Genomic DNA, 21618 nt, shown 5'->3' with positions numbered 1-21618 from the left:
GTAACTTTAATAACTTAACTTTGTAGTTTCTTATACTTGCGGCAATTGAGGCTTGCTTGATGAACGTACTAGTGTTTACATATTAATGTTATAGGTACCTCGAGAGTTTTTCGGAGGGAACATGTTGGCAGAATTTACACGAAGTTTTTCCAGGCGTAGTGAACAAAACGATCAACCTTGCGTTAGATTATTCCACCGCCAGGATGAGTAATATTTTAAAGTAGTAATATTAAAAACGCATCATAATTATGAATAGCAATATAAGTACTCTGCATTAATGTAAGCCAGATTATTTCAACTAATGGAATCGGAGCAAGTATGGCCACACACTTCGTGACGTCACACGTTGACGTCAGCGACAATAATGGTTATTTCGTCCTATCGCAGCTAAGTAAATAGTCAAGTTGCTAGGCAACAGCATGGCTTTCCAGTTATTATGCGAATAATTTAATTACATTCATAGCATTATAAGTAATCATATTAAGTGTCCTACTGACAAAAGGGGACAAAATGTTTGAAAAAGTTTTCCGCCACCTGACAAGAGGACAATACCTATATTAAAAAATCACGTATGCCGTTAGTAAACACTACAGTACCTGCATACTCGTATTTGACATTATGCTATGACATGTCAGTTAGATAAAGTTGTGCACCATAAACTGAGCTGACTCACAAGCTGGACTCTCCCATCGACCGCGACTGTCGATAATCTTAGAAGCACAAGGGCTGATAAAATATAAGATCTTTTATATGTATTATGAATATTTTATCAGATTAAGTACACTAATAGTTTATTATACTTTTGATATGCTGCATGCGTGCGCGATAAAAGGCAGCCGGTAGTGCGAGAACACGTGAATTTCGGGTCTCAGACTTTTCCGACCACTTCGCTAGCGGATCTTTCCTACTAAATTAAAGATAAAAATTAGTAACATTCTTGTTTTTCCTTCTTTCACTTGCACGTGTTATTCTCTTCCTACGCAGTCGCACGTGTTACGTGTTTCTACCTGAGTAGTGAGTACGAAACGAAACCACTAATATGCCATAACAACTTAACATCAAGATATATTTTAACATTTCCATGGACTAACGAATAATAAATAATATACTAATAAAGTTTTGAAAACCAATGTAAAATAAGATACTTTTTAAGAAATGTATATTAGACAGCGTTTTTATTGTAAGATCTAGATTCTAGTTCTAGATATTAGAGATGTCCCACCAAAATGAGAGATTTAAGCGGTTTTTGGGTTGTTAATGTTTACGATGTGCTTAAGATGTAACTGAGAACGTGCTAATTAGTAAGCGCTCAAGGAAGGTGTTATATGTTATTAGGTTGGAGACATTATAGTATGAATATAGAATTGAAGTTTGGGCATATGATAGCATAGCAGTAGTATGGCGTAACGTGGCTGCATTAGTCAGTGCGATAAAAAGCCTTTATCACTTGTCACACGTACGTACAGCAATCAATACCGAGCGTGGACTCAATTGACTGGCGGCGACAATATCAATTGTGGCCAAACACAAGCAACTACAATTTCTTGTCAATCCGGACTTGCTATTAAGACAATCTTAATAAAAACAAGTCCTGTGTGACATCAGCTCTGGAATTAAAACATATCGTTTAATTAATTCTTTGTAAGCAATTCAAGAAATCAATTAAATATTAATTTAAGGCTATTCAAACTTTAGGCGAAATAGGCTATAACCATACCATGCATGTAGCCGTTTAGAGCTACACGATTAGATTAGATTGGACAAATTCCGTTTAAGCCAAGACCTTTTGCTGGCCTTATTCCAGGATTTCATGAAACGGTATGTCCACTATGTCCCAGTCCAGTAAATCGAGACGTTGGCCGTAAGTTGTTGCAGTTAGCTCTAACGGATGTGTTGCACCGAATAGCCTATATACTACTAACACGAAAATAGTTTTGTTTAGTTTAACTCAGAATCAGAACATACTGCGCGAACGTGAGTAGCGATGCTTTGCGCTGAACAGCTGGCGTTAACCGTTTAAGAATAGTAATAAGTGCAGCAATACACAATTTGTTGCTGCATATTCTGTATAACCTATACTTATGTACCTTCTCATTAAAAACTTTATGTCACTGCATTGCACAAAACATTCGAATGGAAAATAATCAATTGCATTAGTGGAAAAATGTAAAGAATCAATAAAGATTCTGAGTTTTTTATCTATTGCTTATAACAAAACTGGAGTAAGAGGATCAAGCTGCACGCCGACGACAGCTACGATCTGATTTTAATGTGTTGTTTATAAACAGCGACGTCAACGTTGGGAAACGGTGTTTATAATAACATTATTAACTGGTGGAGATGGGGATAGGGCATTGTGAACGCTGCAGATATTGTTCGAGTGAATGTTTGTGATGGCTAAAACGGAAGAGTCCTATGGTTTTGTTGATAATGTGCATGTTGCGCGTTGTATGCACTGCATCACAACTCTTTGGCCGTCTGTAGGTTGCGTTCTTTCACGCCTAAAAAGTTTTTCTACATAAGTATTTGCAAGGAAGATTATTTCGCATATTGAAAAAGTAATTAGCTTTTGAGCTTGGATGGAGGAAGATAAGTTTCAGTAATCAGTAATTTATTGCAAATTCATAGGTACAGGTTTTACTGATGATTAATGTAATTCTGTGAAACGAAATAGGTACCCTCCGAATGCAACTTTGTGCACAATTAATCGTTTGCTCAACAACCTTTAAATATAATGATGATATGTTGTTTAAATAAAAATGATGTTATGTTGTTTTTAAAATAAAAATGGGCTTACTAATGGCCAGACTAGCTGGACTTAAAATAAACTTTTGTTTTTTTATTAGGTACTGAACACCTTGATTTGAAAACGTTATTCCCGACGTGTCATTATAATGTGGTGAGTAATTAGCGATCTGCAGTCGTACGTAAAAGCCACTTGTCATCATGTGGGTAAAGACCCAGGACTCTTAAGTGGATTTAACATAAACAACTCTTGCGCGCAAGTGATCCACTAAGAAGTCAAATAACTCTTTAACTAGGCCACGACGCTCTCTTGCATCAAGATACATGATTATACATCATGATGCTTAGTATTTACATTGCAATTTAAGACACGAACATTTCGAGCAAAATTATCGAACGCGGTCATACGTGCTCATTCAGATGAGTATATTCAAGGGTACTATGGAGGACAATTTCTCGGAGAAGTAATGCTGACAGAGATGTAACTAATCTCGGACGGCGGCGGCATATGAATGAGCTGCGAACTTGAGTTGTGAAGCACGCTTCGTCGCGGATTATCGGGATGAATGGATAGCTTCGATCCACAAACATTTGGAGTCAAGTATTTCGGGATTTTGTGCGGGAGGTTCGGTTATGATGCATAATGCGACGCTCTACAGATATTAATAAGAATAAGTGCCTTCTAGCAATAGGGGGCTACATATTAAATTTTTACATACATGAATATATGAATTTATTATGCTAAAAATTACACAAGGGCAAATAGCCTTCACATTAAAAAAAAAACTCCATAATTCTGAAATTAAAGATGACAGAGACTTTTTTCGTTCTAAAAATATTGAGCGGTTATGAGTTCAATCGTCCCAAAGGGCAGACAGTCCATGCCTCGCGCCCTAATTTAGTTTTACGAGCCTCAGGGCTTTTCTTTTTGATATAACGAGAACTATCGGCGCGACGATAAAACGAAGAATAGAGTGTCGACCGCTCATGCTGCATTAGTCAAGGCTTGATGACTACAATATTAACAGCTTGCTCTTGTGTTGTGACGCTACCTAATAACTTATGTGTAATAGCGCCTCCGAAGTTGCTAAATTGCTTAAATACAAATTAGGGATTAATAACATATCCCCCTAACCGTGAAATTACGCGAAAGGTGAAGTACCTCAATAATTCTCGGTCGAGCGAGACACCTAGCTACAACCTCGGGAAGGTGACTCGTCACCTCAAATTACTAATGCATAGGCTTTGTCACGGATGGGTACTTCTTAATTTGTTTCTGACACAATACAGCGACATGCTGAAAACGCGATTTTTATCTGGGAAATGGACTCCAACCAAATTACAACTAATTTCAAATATGTACATAAATCAGAGCGGCGATCAAACGGTCGAGTGACCACGAAATGTCCGCGACCTTGTGGCCGCAGGCCGCAGCCGTGAACATAACTTGTCTCTTTATGGACATTATTTTAAAATATGCAGTGAGAAGCGATATTAAACTAATTGAACCGGTTCGGACGTTAGTTCTTCCCTACGAAAACGTCACGTTAACTATGGTATCGATGAACAGTTTTTTGGCAACTGTAGCTTTTGGCAACCGTTTTATTTAACTTTAGTCTGACACCTTAAATTTTAAAGGACAAAGGAGCCTAGCTAATGGATTCTTAATTGCATCATAGGTAACGGAAAAGTTTAAGTTAGGCATGCTTTGTGACATACAAATAAGATCTTCTTTCACTATGCATTTGACATTTTCAAACGGTTAAGACTTTCATATTCAATTGGTTAAATAAACAAGTGCGAAATGCTGCAGTACCTACCCCGACTTTTGATTTTTTCAGCCATGTGAATCACCCGTCGCAACATTACTTTTTACTGTCGTTCCGAACGATATAGAAAGCTTGAGCAATTATGATTAACGCGATAATACCTATCCAGCTGGTCTGATAACCGATTATATCGAACGAAATGAGTCTATGTATTCAAAGTCTGACGCAATTGAGAACAGATCAGGTGACGAGGGGATATGTAAATTGCGTTCGATACGGTTGTCATCTAGCGACATGGGATTGGGCAATCCTTGACGGCTAATTTGCATACAACATTGTTTGGTAAACAATGCCTCTCATTTGTACTGAACTGACACCTCGTGCTAGTTATTCTTGTTGAACTTGTTGACTACCCTGGCTACCAACTATCACTCACTCCTAAACTACCTGTGCGACGACCCTACCAAGGAGCCTAAATATTGTCATCATCATAATACTAATAGGTTGTTTAGGACATAGTCTTATTAAAAAATCTACTCTAAACTCAAATCAATATTTTTTATATATATACCAAATAATAGTAAGTAATAACGAATATAACAAAACACTACTACAAATTTCACAGTGTTGAGATCTTCAATTTGACAATATGCTAAATAAGGGAGAGAAAAGTAGTGTAGTTGTAAAAAGTATTGCAAAACTATTTCTGACAAGTGTTGTGTGGAAGAAATGGCAGCGCATCACCCACCAATACTGTTTATTTACAGTTTTTGAAACTTTTCCAATTTTTATTTTTGTCAGATCAAACTTATGATAGTTCTAATATTTTATTACCTAAATGAATAAATTTTTGGATGATTGCAAGAAATGGCAAGATACAATTACAAAATAAATGGTTGACTACCACTCTGTTAACAATTTGTAAACCTTTTGATAGTTAAGCCTGTTGCTGAGTTCTTGTTTGCAACATATGACAGAAATCAATTTAAAAGGACTAAAACAATATACATAAAAACAAATATGTTAAGCTGTTGTACAACACCTATTAATGATTTTACCGCTAACTTGACAACAAAATAAACATTAGTCATCCTCCAATGACACATGAACTTATTCCCCGAGGTCACTGAGCCAAATGGATGAACTATGAATATTGTTCTCTTCAATTCTTATTACAGTTTCATTTAGTTTCTACTTTGCATCAAGTTCATAGATAGTTCAAAAGAAAATGTTTTTGTATATTGTAAAAAGAAACAATAATATGATTTATTTAAGTAGAATATTTGTATGATTATGTTGTTATTTGTGATAAGTTTTTAATAAAAATAATTAGTCTGATATAGTAAGAAGTTTAGTTGAGTAAACAGGAGTTATATTTTGATCAAAGGCACTTCATTATTCACCCTCAAGATAAATATGATTCCAGTTTAAGCAAACCATTAATGCATAATAATTAGTCTGTATAAAGATTCATATCATTCTCATTGACAAGTGTTTTGTTGTTATCAAAATGATTTGTAAAAAAATAGAAGTTGATAGTGACAACATTTGATTTGATTTATTGTAACGTGAGGCGCTTAGAGAAAAGCATGGTGATTGATATAAATTAATATTCTTTAGGATGAATGTTTAATGACAGTCCAACTCAACAGCTCCCAACATCAGGAGTTCAAAGGCGCGCCTGGGCGCCCTCGTCTATTTCAATGATTTATAGATCAATAATTATGTACACATCTGCGGCAAATCGAAAGATACAAAACAGGTATAAAGCTTAAAAACCACAATAGAAGCGGAAAGTCTCTCAAGGACCGGGCATAGCCCAGTGGGCTCACTTTGGTACCTTCATAAATGCGGGGCTCAGACGCTCGCTGCGCGGGCGGCGCGGGCTTGCAGCTAGAGCGCCGCAGACTCCGGCGCCATCAGCGGCGACAGAGCGCCCGCCACGCGGCGCCCGCGCTCCAGCTCGAAGCGCGCATCCGGCGAGCGCCGTCCCGACCCCGCGCCGTCCTCTGGCAGGAACGCGGCCACCAGCAGGGCACAGATCACCAGCAGCGCACCCAGCACGAACGGCGGGCCTGGCACCAACCGCACGTAGCGGTCTGGCTCCGGCCGACCGTCCGTCGCGTGCTCCTCGTTCAAATCCACGTGGAATAAGTAGAAGATGACACCGAACATCGCGGGCCCGAGGCCGTTGCAGAGGCCACGCACCCCAGTCACCATGCCCTGCACGACGCCCTGTCTGTCGGGCCGCGAGTTGACGGACACGTAAGCGCTGATGGCGGGGTAGGTGAGCGAGCCGAGCGCCGCCAGCACGCCCGCCGCCCACATCATCCACGTGCGGGACCCGAACCCGTACCACATCAGCTGCAGCATCTCAAACAGCAACCCCAGCATGATGGTGTGCTTAGGTCCTAGAGTCCTCATTAAGAAGCCGAGTATCACTTGCACTCCGATGCTCAGCACTCCCACAATTGCAATGAATATTGCCACTTGCACAACACCAAAACCCATCACTAGTTTCAGGTACACAAATATGCACGAATACTGTCCAGCCTCAGGGAGGTACGACAAGAACACAGCCACACACAGCATCAACACTGTACGCTCTGCTCCCACTTTCCTTAGTGCGGCGAATGGATCGGCCTGCTCCCAGCTGATTGCAGGTCCCCATCCACTGGGCCGGACTTTCTCTGGCAAGCTCTCTGGTACGGCCACCATGATGAAGAAGACGTCTAGCACGGCGACAGCGGTGGCGGCGGCCACCACGAGCGCCTCGCCGTAGAGGTCCATAAGGTAGGCGCCGAGCGCGGGCGAGATTACCATGCTAGCAGCGAAGGTAGCAGAAACTAGCCCGTAGGCACGTGAGCGCTCCGCTTCCGTCGTCACATCGGCCACGTACGCGAAGACTATAGAAAACGTTACGGCGAACACTCCACTGATGCTAATCATGGCGAAGAACCACCAGGTGTTGATAGTCATGAGCGGGATCGGCGCGCAAGTGAAGAACACCGTCACCAGCAGGAAGAACTTGCGGCCCCAGACGTCCGAAAGCGCGCCAATCAGCGGCGCGGACAGGAACGACAGGATGCCCTTGATGCCCATTATCAGTCCGTTCATCAGGAACGTATGATCGGGGAACGTGGCGTTTAGCACCGATATGATTGGCATCGTAAGTAGTCCCCAAGCGAAAAATTCCAAAAAGATCACCACTAGAGCGTGGAATACGGAAGGCTCCCCGATGCCAGACATCGTCATGATCCCGTCTTTCATTGCGGTCTTTCTGTTTCGTATCACCATTTCTACTTCGGTTTTTGTCGTTTTCGTGGGCGTCATTTAAGAATCGATCCGTTTGTTTCCCTACAGAACTACTTAATTAGAGACATTTTGAAAACCTAGTCACTACATGGAGAATATACGAGCCAGTACCAGCGACGTCAAAATTCCACTGAAAATTGAATGAAAAACAACTCGATATTTGTGCTGCCAGGATATAGTTCAAATAGTACATAAACTTACGTAGTATTTCAAATTTAAACCCAAAATTTGTAAGAAGTTATGATAAATTAGTAAAAAGAACATTTCTAAATAAAAATTGTTAATCATGACGTTATTTTATATTCCTTAATTGGCATTAAAACTAATTTCAGATAAAATAAATTTACCAAAAGCTCATGGGATTCCTACCATTTTAGTTTTTTTTATATAATGGCAACACATTTTCAATATGTGGCATAGACAATGTAAACAAACCATAATTACTTTTTTCTGCAGTATCTTTAGACTGAGTTTACACTTTCTGACTGAACAGTCTCGTCGTCTATTCGATGCTTAAATGAAGTTTATTTTAAATTTTATTTACGAGTACAATGAAAACCCACTCGTTATTTGTCAATACCTGAACTGTCAAAACAAAATTTATTGGAATCGGAGGATTTGAGAGGCGTTAACCGAGACAGTTTTCCCTAAAAAACCCTTGTTAAACAAAATGGTACGTATTATTCACAATTTATCAAAGGTTTTACGTCGATATAATAACTACAAGCTTAATACTTGTTTGTATTTTCCATAGATTCGCTTCATTTTAATTCAAAACCGTGCGGGTAAGACGCGTCTGGCGAAATGGTACATGAATTTCGATGACGATGAGAAGCAGAAGCTTATTGAAGAAGTACACGCTGTAGTCACAGTCAGGGACGCGAAGCACACCAACTTTGTTGAGGTAAGCATTTTCTCTTCCGTCTAAATAGTCCGGGGTACGGTAGTCAAGTTTTACACGTCATTCCGTGTTTCCGCTACCTGTTTAGAGCAGTTACTCTCTCTTCAAAGTAAAGAGAGATAGTTTTCACATGGATTCAAACTGCTTCATAATGTTTTCATTTGATTTAAGTGTTACCATTAGATTGAATAACTCTTAATGTATTGAACAATGTGTTTCAGTTCCGAAACTTCAAGATAGTGTACCGGCGATACGCGGGGCTGTACTTCTGCATCTGCGTGGACGTGAACGACAACAACCTGTGCTACCTGGAGGCCATCCACAACTTCGTGGAGGTCCTCAATGAGTACTTCCACAATGTCTGCGAGCTGGACCTCGTCTTTAACTTCTACAAGGTAGATACACAATATTTTCAAATCAAATCAAAATATTTAATTGCTAAAAAGTAAACACAGGTACATGCATGCAAATGCAGTTTAAAATCCTTATACTAACATATCAAAATCCTTAAGATAAAAACCAGATAACACTAAATAGATATCAAAATACATCACAGATACAATTTAAAAGAGTAAGATGGAGAAAAATGACAATTTAACACATTGGACACCGCATATCCGACACTCTGGCACTCGTAAACTTTACTCAGATGCCAGCATACCCGGTAGTCGGGCAAGAGCTATAAACCTTCACGCAACGCCAAAGTACCCGACAGTCGGGAAAGCTTTGCATCCTCGCTACCTCAGGGCTGCCACTGCCTGCCTTCTGATTATTAAGTACTTGTATTTTTATTTACTTTACCTAATGCGATTACTAAATAAAAATTCTTATTAGTTGGTTACGTTAAATTGCATACACGGGTATGTATCAATAGGAGTTAGAATTTTCGTAAATCGTACAACCTAATTTGTGTTTACGAATATTTAGTGATAAGAGTATTCATAGAATGATTTTAGTGGAACAAAATTCGGAGAAAAATAAACCAAGAAATTCAACTAAGAACCTAACAACGTTCTAACTTCTAAGTGGCAGTTCTCAGAAAAAGACAATAGGTCAGTCATAAACAGAGATCGGACGGATTTGCGACATTCTTAGTGACTTACGTCATTTTAATGACTTTTAGTATGAGATGAAGCACAAAAATCCGATCTCTGGTCATAAAACAGCACTGCACTGCAACTGCGTGGAAGCAAAACGTAACAAGTAACTTTGAATAGTTACGATAATTAGTACGTTCGTACACATACAATAAAGTCGCAATTTCTTTGACAAAACCCGGGAGATGTTGTTTACCATCCCTTATCTATTTGAAGTTTGTGACCCGGTTTTTTTTTTCAAACCGGTGACAGTGTAAAATTGCAATCGGAGCCATTCCGTAATGGTTTGTGATGTGCTTCGGACGTTGTTGTATTAATTTTCATTTTTCAGATTTAATTTTTGCACGTATACGAAAGTTACTTGGCTCGCGGCGTGCGGCATTGAGTTGCACGTCGTTGCCCGACTAGCGAGTACTGTCGGTTTCTGGGGTATTGTTCGAAATTTTGCCTGGTTTTGAAAGTGTTAATTGAATGCATTAGCAAAGTATTCATCCATTGAGTAATATGACATGTAACCATTTGGACACATATGATTCCAAATCTGAATTGTCTTGGTCCATATATTAACAACAGACTGGAATGGTGATAAATGTCTAACATTAAAAAAACAGGCTTACAATTGGAATTCTTATGGGAATGTTAAAAATAAAATAAATAATAGTTGTATTTTTTTTTTAATAGTAAAACACAAACACAAGTTTGAGAAATGAACCCCTTTGAAACTTAATGTTTGCATATATCCATATTTATATAATAATTAATTTGTATTTGATTACAGGTGTACACAGTAGTGGATGAGATGTTCCTAGCGGGCGAGATCCGGGAGACCTCGCAGACCAAGGTCCTCAAGCAGCTGCTCATGCTCAACTCCCTCGAGTAATGTCGAGACAATACTCTTCACCCACACAAGTGCAGCCTCCACACATTCAGGTACTAGGTTAATTTTAAACTTATAAAAGTTTCAAGATTGGACATGGTAAAATAAATAGGTATTGAGTTTAAACATGGTAACAATTATGTTTTAGAAATAACCTTTATTGACCTTATCTCTGTCCCCCATTGAAAGTCTTTTTAAGATCCAGATGCTAAAATGGCAATTGCAGCAATTTATCAATCTGACCATTTCAGTAAAAATTTGGGAAAAACATGGTTACTCGTCAATTTATCAATTGTACTGATATTTTAGTTAACAGAAATACTTTACAGGCCTGTTTGCTATGCACTATTTGTAACAAAGGTGTGGAGGCCGCTTAATGTTGATACTGCAATAATCTGTATAGTACGCGGCAGCACAAGCCTCGCCGCCCTAGAAGGGAACAGTATTACTTTGCTAGTAAACTTTTTAATATTATGAAATAAATACAATATTTGTTCTTTATTTACAACATTAGAAAACCCTGATGAAATCAATTGAATCAGGTAGAATGAAAGAAACAATCGTTCAATCCAGTTTGCATTCCCTTCTTAAACACCAGCAGTACAACTATAAGTGGATTCTTATTGTGTATGGAGTATTTAATAAATAAAATATATGATCTGTAATATTACACTAGGTGTATGAAGATAGAAAATTAGTTTATGTGTTGAATTGTATGAGTATTTAAATCTATTTATTTATTTTTAATACTCATTCTATTTCTTAGAGCCTTGTATGGAGCCTTGGGCTCTGTAATAGCTTAATGTATTGGTGAGGATTTTAAACCTAGGCAATAATTAAAACTTTTCATAGTCACAGTTGATATGTTTATTATGAAAAACAAAGTTATCTGTAGCTATATTTCAGCATATATGAAGACATTATGGAATAATAAATAACTTAGCTGCATGTTAAGTAACACGTTTCACTATAAAGTGTATTTGTATATAAAAGATTGTATCAATAAGTGTTGTATGTTTCTGTAGAGAAATATCTTGATATGAGAGTAAAATTATATTACATTTATGACAGAAAGAATTTTATTTCATTATAGTCTTATTTACATTCTAATGCACATTGGGTTATAATAAAATATGACTTGATTTTAACTTAATTAGATACATATTATTATGTAACAATCTAAAACAACATTTTCGAACATAATATTTGCCTTCAATGTTCCTGTTAGGTTACCTTTGTTTATTTATTTAGTCTAAAACATATTATTAAGAAAGTGAAGAGATCAAAAGCAGATGTTTTACAGGTAGGTACAGTACCATACAGAACGATACGATACGCGGGCGCTTGCGGCGGATTTTAACCACTACTTAGTCACTACGGTGGCCGCGTGCACCAAATGCTAAAATGTCTAACAGATTGTTTTATTCGATGCTCTAGAAACGCTACGCTCGCTATTTCATGTCGAGCCGATATGACCCAAATTAAAAAAATCAGATGAGTACCAAATTTGAAGAAACAATGTAAGTATTTTTAGGGTTCCGTAGTCAACTAGGAACCCTTATAGTTTCGCCATGTCTGTCTGTCCGTCCGTCCGTCCGTCCGTCCGTCCGTCCGTCCGTCCGTCCGTCCGCGGATAATCTCCGTAACCGTTAGCACTAGAAAGCTGAAATTTGGTACCAATATGTATATCAATCACGCCGACAAAGTGCAAAAATAAAAAATGGGAAAAAATGTTTTATTAGGGTACCCCCCATACATGTAAAGTGGGGGCTGATTTTTTTTTTTCATTCGAACCCCAACGTGTGATATATTGTTGGATAGGTATTTAAAAATGAATAAGGGTTTACTAAGATCGTTTTTTGATAATATTAATATTTTCGGAAATAATCGCTCCTAAAGGAAAAAAAAGTGCGTCCCCCCCCCTCTAACTTTTGAACCATATGTTCAAAAAATATGAAAAAAATCACAAAAGTAGAACTTTATAAAGACTTTCTAGGAAAATTGTTTTGAACTTGATAGGTTCAGTAGTTTTTGAGAAAAATACGGAAAACTACGGAACCCTACACTGAGCGTGGCCCGACACGCTCTTGGCCGGTTTTTTTTACCTATATTTTTGCGAAGCCTTATACTTCTAGCAATTATTTGGACGGTGTGCCACTGCGCTAAACCTAGGTGCTCGGTAGGTACTCTTACAATCCATCTGGGGCTTGTATAGCGTCTGTCAGCCCCACTCCCAGCGATGCCGCACCGGCTGGAACATCCACCGGTCCGGGTGCCCGATGTGCGACACGTTTTTGCCCAGGTCGAACTTGCTCCACCTAACAGTAAAGGTACTTCGATTATATAAGTACCTAGATATCGATTAAAATTAATGATCGAATGCAATTATTTGATTTAAACGTAAAGGAACCAGCACGAAAACAAACTCGTAGTATATTGATTTAAACTAACACGATCTTCACTCATGAAGGGCAAGGGATTTCATCTTCGTGGAATCCAGTGATTAGCAAGTGTAAACGTGAGAAAACTTCCCGTCTCATACCATCGGATGTCGTGAGTGTTGTATGTAGGCAGAGTGGCAACCCTAGCGTAAAAGTGACTGATGACAATCAAGTGCGGGTAGTTCGAAAAACTCGTACAGCTAGAAGATGTTGATACAACTCCCAGCCAGTCTACCCGTGACCACGGACGTAATGTCATGTCCGAAACGTCGGGTTAAATATAAAACGTAAGTTTTACGCGATTAAGTCCCGTTTTAATTTAATAATATAAACTCGTAGTAGGAGCGTAGCGCCCTCGTCATCTAATGTCGATGGGGTCCCGCTTGCGGACCTTGTGGTACGAAAGTCACGTGAAGGGTGGAATGCCCCGCGCCTCATTATACGGCGGGCTAGCTAGACACAGCCACGAACTTTTAGGAGGATTGTTTCCGCGCGCTCATTACCTTGTGTCGAAGAAGCCCCGCTTGCGGGCCTTGTGGTACAAAACTCACGTGAAGGGAGGAATGCCCCGCGCCTCATTATACGACGGGCTGGACACAGCCACGAACTTTTAGGAGGATTCTTTCCGCTCGCTCATTACCTTGTGTCGAAGGAGCCCCGCTTGCGGGCCTTGTGGTACAAAACTCACGTGAAGGGAGGAATGCCGCGCGTCTCGTCGTAGGGCGGGCTTGAGACGGCCACGAACTCGTAGGTGGGGCTGATCCGCGCGCTCGTCACCTTGGTGTCGATGGCGCCGTGGCAGCGGTGCCCCAGCGCTACGAACGGGTATGTGCCTGACAACATTAAAGGGTAGTTAGGCTTCGCGTTATCTTTTAAAGCTACCTACAGGTACCCGCGGATCGTGCTGGTCTGCTGGTAGTGCATGGCTCGTGTTACCGTTGGCCGGGTTGAGGTCGTTCCTGGCCGCGACGGCGTTGCACGCGCTGTACGGCGGCTTGCACTCCGGACAGCGCGCGAGCGGGTCGTGCTTGTAGTCGTTGTAGCGCATCACGCGAAACATGTCGCGCATGTTGTGGATGCCAGCCTGTAACAGACGTACCTATATCTAAGTTGAATCGTTTCGTTTTCACCTCCGCAGGATGTAAGGAACATACAGAAGCAGTGGCGCTAAATAGTTGTCACAAATACAGATAGTATGGAGTGTCAAAATTAAAGCTGTCGGAAGTCGATGGAACAAATTGTACACCATGATATTTAACATTGAAAAGCCAACAATATGATGTCGCCACCAGTGATGCACGTAGCAAATATGGTTATGTGCAAGAAATGTAGGCGCAGAGGCTGAGAAAACTGACCGTAGGGTCAGAGACCGGGTTCTTTTGTTTGGGCCATTCGGTAAGATTATTGACCTGAAGTTTCTTGAGCATCCTGGCCCGGGGGTGCGCCGTCGGGCTGAACCAGTCGCCGTACAGGCGCACGCGCTCCAGCCCGCCGCCCAGCTCGAACATCCGCCGGAAGTGCGCCATGTTGAACGACGCGAAGAAAGACGTCTCCACCAGCGTTGCCGTTCTGCGGAACATATTATAGTTGGGGAAGAAAAATGGGTGTGTAATGATTGGTATTACTTTTTTTGGTATAGTAACATTTGATATAATAACATAAGGCATATATTTAAAGAATATAATCGCTCATTTGACATAATTACACATTTGGTATAACCACAAAATCTCTACTTTTATTTTGTATAATCATTATTTCGTATAACATTTATTTATAATAACCGTTATATGGTATAACTATATATTGATATAGGACTAGTATAATATAACTAGCAAACAGCATAAAACATTTCAAGAATTAATTTTATTCTTTTTTGAAGGGATCACAGTAAAGTTCTAACCTAACCTAACCTACTTTTCTGATAGCAGTACATAATGTTTTAGGGTCACAGTTCTAACCTAACCTGACCTATTTTTCTGGTAGCAGCGCGTTGTGTGTAGGAGTTCACACAGTTAAATTCTAACCTAATCTACTTTTCTGGTAAATGATGGATCTAATTTATTGTATATTTTTTTTATTCTAACTGTGCTTTAGAAAGAATTTGTGTTATACAATTTATTTATTATCGGAAATAAGCATTATACTCAAAGTATGTTATAATAAATGTTATTCGAAAAAATGATCGTTATATTAAATAAGAATTATGCAATTTGTTAGTATATTATTTGTTGTTATATGATTCAATAATTATATCAAATGATCGTTATAACGACTAAAAATATATCAAAAAAACCGGCCAAGAGCGTGTCGGGCCACGCTCAGTGTAGGGTTCCGTAGTTTTTCGTATTTTTCTCAAAAACTACTGAACCTATGAAGTTGAAAACAATTTTCCTAGAAAGTCTTTATAAAGTTCTACTTTTGTGATTTTTTTCATATTTTTTGAACATATGGTTCAAAAGTTAGAGGGGGGGGGGACGCACTTTTTTTTCCTTTAGGAGCGATTATTTCCGAAAATATTAATATTATCAAAAAACGATTTTAGCAAACCCTTATTCATTTTTAAATACCTATCCAACAATATATCACACGTTGGGGTTGAAATGAAAAAAAATATCAGCCCCCACTTTACATGTAGGGGGGGTACCCTAATAAAACATTTTTTTCCATTTTTTATTTTTGCACTTTGTTGGCGTAATTGATATACATATTGGTACCAAATTTCAGCTTTCTAGTGCTAACGGTTACTGAGATTATCCGCGGACGGACGGACGGACGGACGGACGGACAGACAGACATGGCGAAACTATAAGGGTTCCTAGTTGACTACGGAACCCTAAAAAGTTATATCGATCGATACGCACCCAAGAAAAATACCTAATCTTGTAGGATACGTCAGGTACACCTTGGAAAACACAAAGCTTTAGTCTTTAAGTCACTATTTTGTAGGTAAATTAGGTGTGTGTGTGTGTAGAGTGTATATTCATTGTCCAGATCCCCGTCCGCGGTCGCGCGACGACGGACGTCCGCGTAGTATGTTCCTAGTTTTATTCTCGAGACCAAAATACTCTTGGAGCCGGAACAAATACTAGTTAGTAGCCTTACAGGTCGGCCGCCTCGATGTTCCCGGGCAGTTGTTCCACCACCCACAGCAGGCCGGCGCTCACCCGCCCCGGCCACCCGAACTCCGCCGGCTTGAACTTGTTGTAGTCCACTATGTACCTGTCGGCCCGATAAACACTTGTTTATATACCAATGTCCCTTAGGTACTCGTAGCTTTTTTTTAATAATTCATTTTTTTTTTAATAATTCATAATTTATTGCATATCATGTGGTACCTACAAAACAGGTGTTACAATAAGGTAGGTTCACACATGAACCCTGTTAGGGCTCAGCAAGTATTCCTTAAAATTAAATTACAACTAGGAGGTGCAAGCTTCATCGTCATGAAGTCATCATCATCAAGAAAAGTTCGCCTAGGTCTTCGGTCTTCCACTTGCAATTGACCCTTCCACTCCTTTATCATATAATTTCTTCGTTACCTAATCTCCTCTCATGCATCCTCTCTACATGCCCGAACCATCGATCGAGACTTGAAATAAAGCTTCCTTTACTATTACCTACTACCTATTAGGCATACCTAATAGCACATAATATTGCGCTTCTCATAAGAAGCACAATATTATGTGCAAAGTGCTAAGACAAAGTAATCTACAGGATGAAATATACAAGAAAGAGAAGGTTACCTACCACTGGTTGTTATAAGTGCCACTATTTCGTACGCTGAATATGTTGACCCACTCTCGTCCGTCGCGCGCCAAACGGTTTGCCACCATACAGCGGACAAATTCCAGGATCTAAAATCATCATAAAATTTTGTTTCTTCTAGATTCACTTATACAAAGTCTAAGTTTCCTCGAGGTATTGGCTATACTGATCAACAATGGGGTGGTTTTTTGCATCCCTATAAGAGGTATAAGCACATCAAAAACAGACTGACCGTTCCCACCGGATGGATGAGTTCGAAGAGCTCGCGCCGGCCGTTCCCGATGGTGGTCTCCGCGGGCACCAGGCCCGACGAGATGATGTAGAAGTCGTCTAAGGACTGAAACACGAGGAGTTTCCTTTAAGGATGTAGCTTATCATAATAACAACCCAGCTATGTGGGCTGACCGTGAAACCACTCTTCCTTGATAAGATTAATATACAACTGATGAATCGATGCATTCTAAGAATGCGGACTGCAATATTGATTGATGTGACTTTTTCTTTCTTTAAAACTGTGTTTTATTGAAATAGGGTAGTTTTTTATTAAAATATTAATCTTACGAGGGCAAGGCCAGGATAGGACGAGAACGACATCTTGTAGCCTGGGATACGTTCCTTGCTGCATTTAAAGACGTGGAAGTTGAGCACGTACATCTTCTGTACCCGCAGCATCGAATTATAACTGAAACCAAACAACGTATGAGAATATTACTATTGCGTTTTTATGTATGTATGTAAACACTTTATCGTACATAACATAAGACAAGTTAAGACATAACAATACAGTATAGATATTAGGGTACAATTTACAAAGGCGAACTGGGGTCGGAGATCTACGTTCTATCTCGTTTCATTTCAAGATACAAGATACGAGGAGGCCCGAACAGCGGAAAAAGAGCGCCATAGGGTTGTGGGGTCCTATGCCAAATGGTTGGAGGAGCATATCTTACCTGTCGACGTAGCCAAATGCACAACGCTTACTATAATATCGTTATCATAGCGTAGCCTAGCTTTTTCTATTGCTTTCTCGTATCTCGCGCGACAGACGACAGAGCCAGACTGCGTTTCGATTGGCCGAGGTAGCTTCTGAGGTGTACAGATTGGACAGGTTCAGCAACAGTTTGACGAGGGCCGAGCAGCGGTCGAACCACGCCGTGGGCTTAAGGTCTCATCTCAAATGATTGTAGGAATATATTATACCTGTTCCAGGTAGTTTGTGAGGTGTAGAGATTGGAGAAGTCTGGGAGCAGTTTGACGAGCCCCGTGCAGCGGTCAAAGCGCGCCGTGGGGTCCGGGTCGATGTCGCGTTTAGTTTGGTTGCTGCGCAGGATCATCGAGAATGCCAAGTCGTCCAGGTCGCCCACCATGTTCAGCCAGCTACAAGAACAATGTAAACATATATCTTAAGCGAAGACAGAGGGAAAATAATATATAATCATAAGACTCATAAGTATGTCGGTAGTTGTACATCCATACTAATATTATAACTAGGAAAGTGTGTGTCTGTTTGTTTGTCCGTCTTTTACGGCAAAACGGAGCAACGAATTGACGTGATTTTTTAAGTGGAGGTAGTTGAAGAGACGGAGAGTGACATAGGCTACTTTTTGTCCCTTTCTAACGCGAGCGAAGCCGCGGGCAAAAGCTAGTTTGAAATAAATGAGTCTGCTATGGATCTCGATCTTTTATTCATCTAACATTGGCGCAGTCGGTAGGATCGATATCGGATGTAGGACCCACATCCTACCTAGATATATTAAAGAGGCGCCATCGTTGAAGTTTGCCTTTAATATCCATCCTTCATCCGATTTCGGATCGGATAATGTGAAAACGCTGTAACGATGTGAGCCACGATTATCTCTCTCTCTCTCTTTCTCTCCTCAGCATTATTATTCCCATCTGATTTTGGGGTCTGCTTTTCGTTCTTTCCTTCCACTTAGCACGATCGGACGTGTCGTCTACTGAAACGTCGCAGGCTCTCATGTCTTTTGCTATGGTATCTGCCCATGCCATTATAATGTATTCAACAATAAACTTAGCTAGGACCTGAAATGGCTCAATTTAATAATCGCAACTTTCATTGCTATAATTTTGCTGAAAAACCAAAGGACTTATTAGAAAAATATCCAACGGCTAAATTCTAAAATATGAAAACACATGTTTCACCATGTCCGATCTTACAAGATGTCCCGGAAGGTGAGCAGCTGGATGGGGTCGGTGGTGGCGTTGCGGTACCCCCACGCGATGCCCTCCAGCTGGTTGTAGAGCAGCTGCACCTGTCACACCGACGAGTTTATTCTACGGGTTTCACTATATCGAACCGATAAATATTTATACTATGTAGAATATTGATGAACATGAAATAAAAATTAGAGTGTTTAAATGGTCGGTATAGGCAACACGCATGTTAATTGTTAAACCTGCGGTGTTGTAATCATCCATAGGCTATATGTGACTGCTTACCATCATCTAAGCCATATGCTTATTTGCCACCGTCAAATACATTTCTGTACTTATCCGTATCTGTCGTGGTATTCAAGGGTAGAACCAGGGAACGACAACTGATTATCATTTATCTAATCTAAATAAACGATATTTCGTTTTCATTTCATTTCATTTATTTATTTGAATCAAGCAACATGGCTCATACAACGGGTGACAAAATAACTAAGGACCTATACAATTTAGAGATTAAAATAAACATCAAATAACGCACATTAACAATAAAGCATTAATTAAATTATGGGAAACATGTCAAAAATTATAAAAAATAAGTTTTACTCCCCTAGTGTCACTCTTGCATATTGGAGTCAATTCGTCAAGAGGTACCTACGAGACAGCTTTACGTTACATCGTAAGGCGTCATAACATTGGTGACTGATTGAGTTTCCTACTGCCTATACGCCCAGTCTTGGATCATTCTATGCCTATCCTGTCGAGCGGTTGTTACCTGATACCAGTAGGGTTCCTCCGGGTTGTCCAATGCCTCCGTGAGCATGTATTCTTCGTTGGCGTCCACGAAATCGTCCACCATTTGGCATATGTCTAACCTGTTCTTGCAGAACCTGGGAAAAATGGATATTATCTAAGCCACAAAATACATCGAAGAAAAATGTACCTACATTTTATAATACGAGTACTGTACGTTTATAGTAATTATGACATTTATAGTAAGTTAATTACGTTTTGTTGTCGCCATCAGATATTTCGGGGCTGCCTAAGCTTTTTCCAATATCGGTATGCCATACGGTGTACATTACGAGTAGTTAGACTCCGTGCTGTGTCATTACATATGCCGAAATCTAAGTTGGGTTACGAAATTAAGGTTCCGTCACTTTAAACGCGGCCGCGGCACGATCGTGCCACTGCGCTCGGAACTCCGCAGACTCCTATGAACAATCTGGGTGATATGGGGGGCCCTATGAGGTTTACAGTATAAACGTGCCTTTGCAATATGTTGCAACAGTGAGGCATCCAGATGAGGTCGTGCTAGGCCATGCGCGGATCCAGGGGGGGGGTCATGGGGGTCATGACCCCCCCCTGGAGCCTAGGTTGGCCATACAAATAGACCACGTGACACCCCCCCCTGAGGCCTGGGCCTATACCACGTGACCCCCCCCAGGGCACGAAGCTGGATCCGCGCTTGCGCTAGGCCTTCTAGCTTGCTGCGAGTTTGCATACTTGCCCTAGGCTGTGTGCTAATTTCCAGATAAGCCCAGCTGGTGAACAAACTGGGGGTGACATGCTGGGCCTTATGAAGTACTAGTATAACATACCCTTGCAGTATGTTGCACCAGTGCATCCAGATGAGATCGTGCGACAGATAGCCCTCTAGGTAGCCGGCGGCGTACGCTTGTTGCGAGTCTGCGTACTTGGCCTGCGTGTTCACTTCCAGATACGCCCAGCTGTTGAACACACTTAATGGTGGGTCTTATGAGGTTATTATTGGCGTAAATATGGTATAGAATTTTTTTACCCAATAATTTTGGAAACCCCCTGAACCGACTAGTCAAAACACCTGCAACATTGTCATTTCGAATAAAGTAAATACGTGCAGTAAGTCATCGATACAACATGTATTCTAATAAAGTCACATATGTCATATGTATTTAAACAGGTTCTGTGTCTGATGTCACGGACAGACACACATGTACATACCTATTAAATGACGGTCAAACTTATACCACTCTAGTTTTAAACATGTTACTCTTTCTCTCGCTCTTCCGTATTGGTGCGACGCGGGCGGTTGCGTATCGTTCGCCAAAGAGCGTCAGATCGTATTTTGGCTACATGCTCTATCGCCATCTGTGACTATAGGTACCTAGCAGGTATTCAAGGTACTAAAAAGCCCATACCCATTTTGAAAGATCTCGTTTTTGTAGGACGCCCTGGCGACGTAGTCATCCGGGATCTCGAGCACGTTATCCGTCCGCGTCATGACCAGCTTTTCTTTTCCTTCTAGCGTTATGAACCCGTACCTGCCCCCCACCAGACTCACAAACACCAACACTAAATATATCAGCAAATATATGCTCATATTCCAAAACGATGTCTACCTACATTTTCTGGCCTAGCAAAAAAATGATTATCAAACTTAAAAATAATAAATATATGGTAAATTAATTTATATAATTTAGTAATTTAAATAGTAAACAAGCTTTTTAAAGTTGACGTCTTTCAAGAGACTTCAATGTCAGCAAATGTCAGTATG

At 40.3% G+C, this 21618-nt stretch overlaps 3 protein-coding genes across 3 annotated transcripts; 1 reads left to right on the top strand and 2 right to left on the bottom strand.

The window, feature by feature from the left end:
- Positions 1-940: 940 nt before the first annotated feature.
- Positions 941-8021, bottom strand: LOC125232946 (hippocampus abundant transcript 1 protein). Its single transcript, XM_048138796.1, has one exon. It carries the CDS (start codon positions 7845-7847, stop codon positions 6408-6410), a length of 1440 nt encoding a protein of 479 aa, XP_047994753.1. The 5' UTR covers positions 7848-8021; the 3' UTR covers positions 941-6407.
- A 370-nt stretch (positions 8022-8391) lies between these two features.
- LOC125232938 (AP-2 complex subunit sigma) lies at positions 8392-11774 on the top strand. The gene is made up of 4 exons (XM_048138786.1): positions 8392-8502; positions 8584-8733; positions 8952-9125; positions 10606-11774. The coding sequence occupies exons 1-4, from the start codon at positions 8500-8502 to the stop codon at positions 10705-10707; spliced, it is 429 nt and encodes a 142-aa protein (XP_047994743.1). The 5' UTR covers positions 8392-8499; the 3' UTR covers positions 10708-11774.
- A 1032-nt stretch (positions 11775-12806) lies between these two features.
- On the bottom strand, positions 12807-21383 carry LOC125232937 (putative phospholipase B-like 2). Its single transcript, XM_048138785.1, has 13 exons — positions 21263-21383; positions 20684-20812; positions 19858-19972; positions 19089-19183; positions 18111-18287; positions 17472-17592; positions 17143-17247; positions 16893-16999; positions 16248-16364; positions 14501-14714; positions 14082-14229; positions 13834-13978; positions 12807-13022 (listed from the first exon to the last, which is right to left on the bottom strand). The coding sequence occupies exons 1-13, from the start codon at positions 21343-21345 to the stop codon at positions 12926-12928; spliced, it is 1653 nt and encodes a 550-aa protein (XP_047994742.1). The 5' UTR covers positions 21346-21383; the 3' UTR covers positions 12807-12925.
- Positions 21384-21618: the final 235 nt, after the last annotated feature.

This window comes from Leguminivora glycinivorella, chromosome 13 (assembly GCF_023078275.1).
Source record: "Leguminivora glycinivorella isolate SPB_JAAS2020 chromosome 13, LegGlyc_1.1, whole genome shotgun sequence".
NCBI lineage: Eukaryota > Metazoa > Arthropoda > Insecta > Lepidoptera > Tortricidae > Leguminivora > Leguminivora glycinivorella.
The sequence above is the reverse complement of the archived record's forward strand: the minus strand, read 5'-3'. Positions and strand labels throughout refer to the sequence as shown.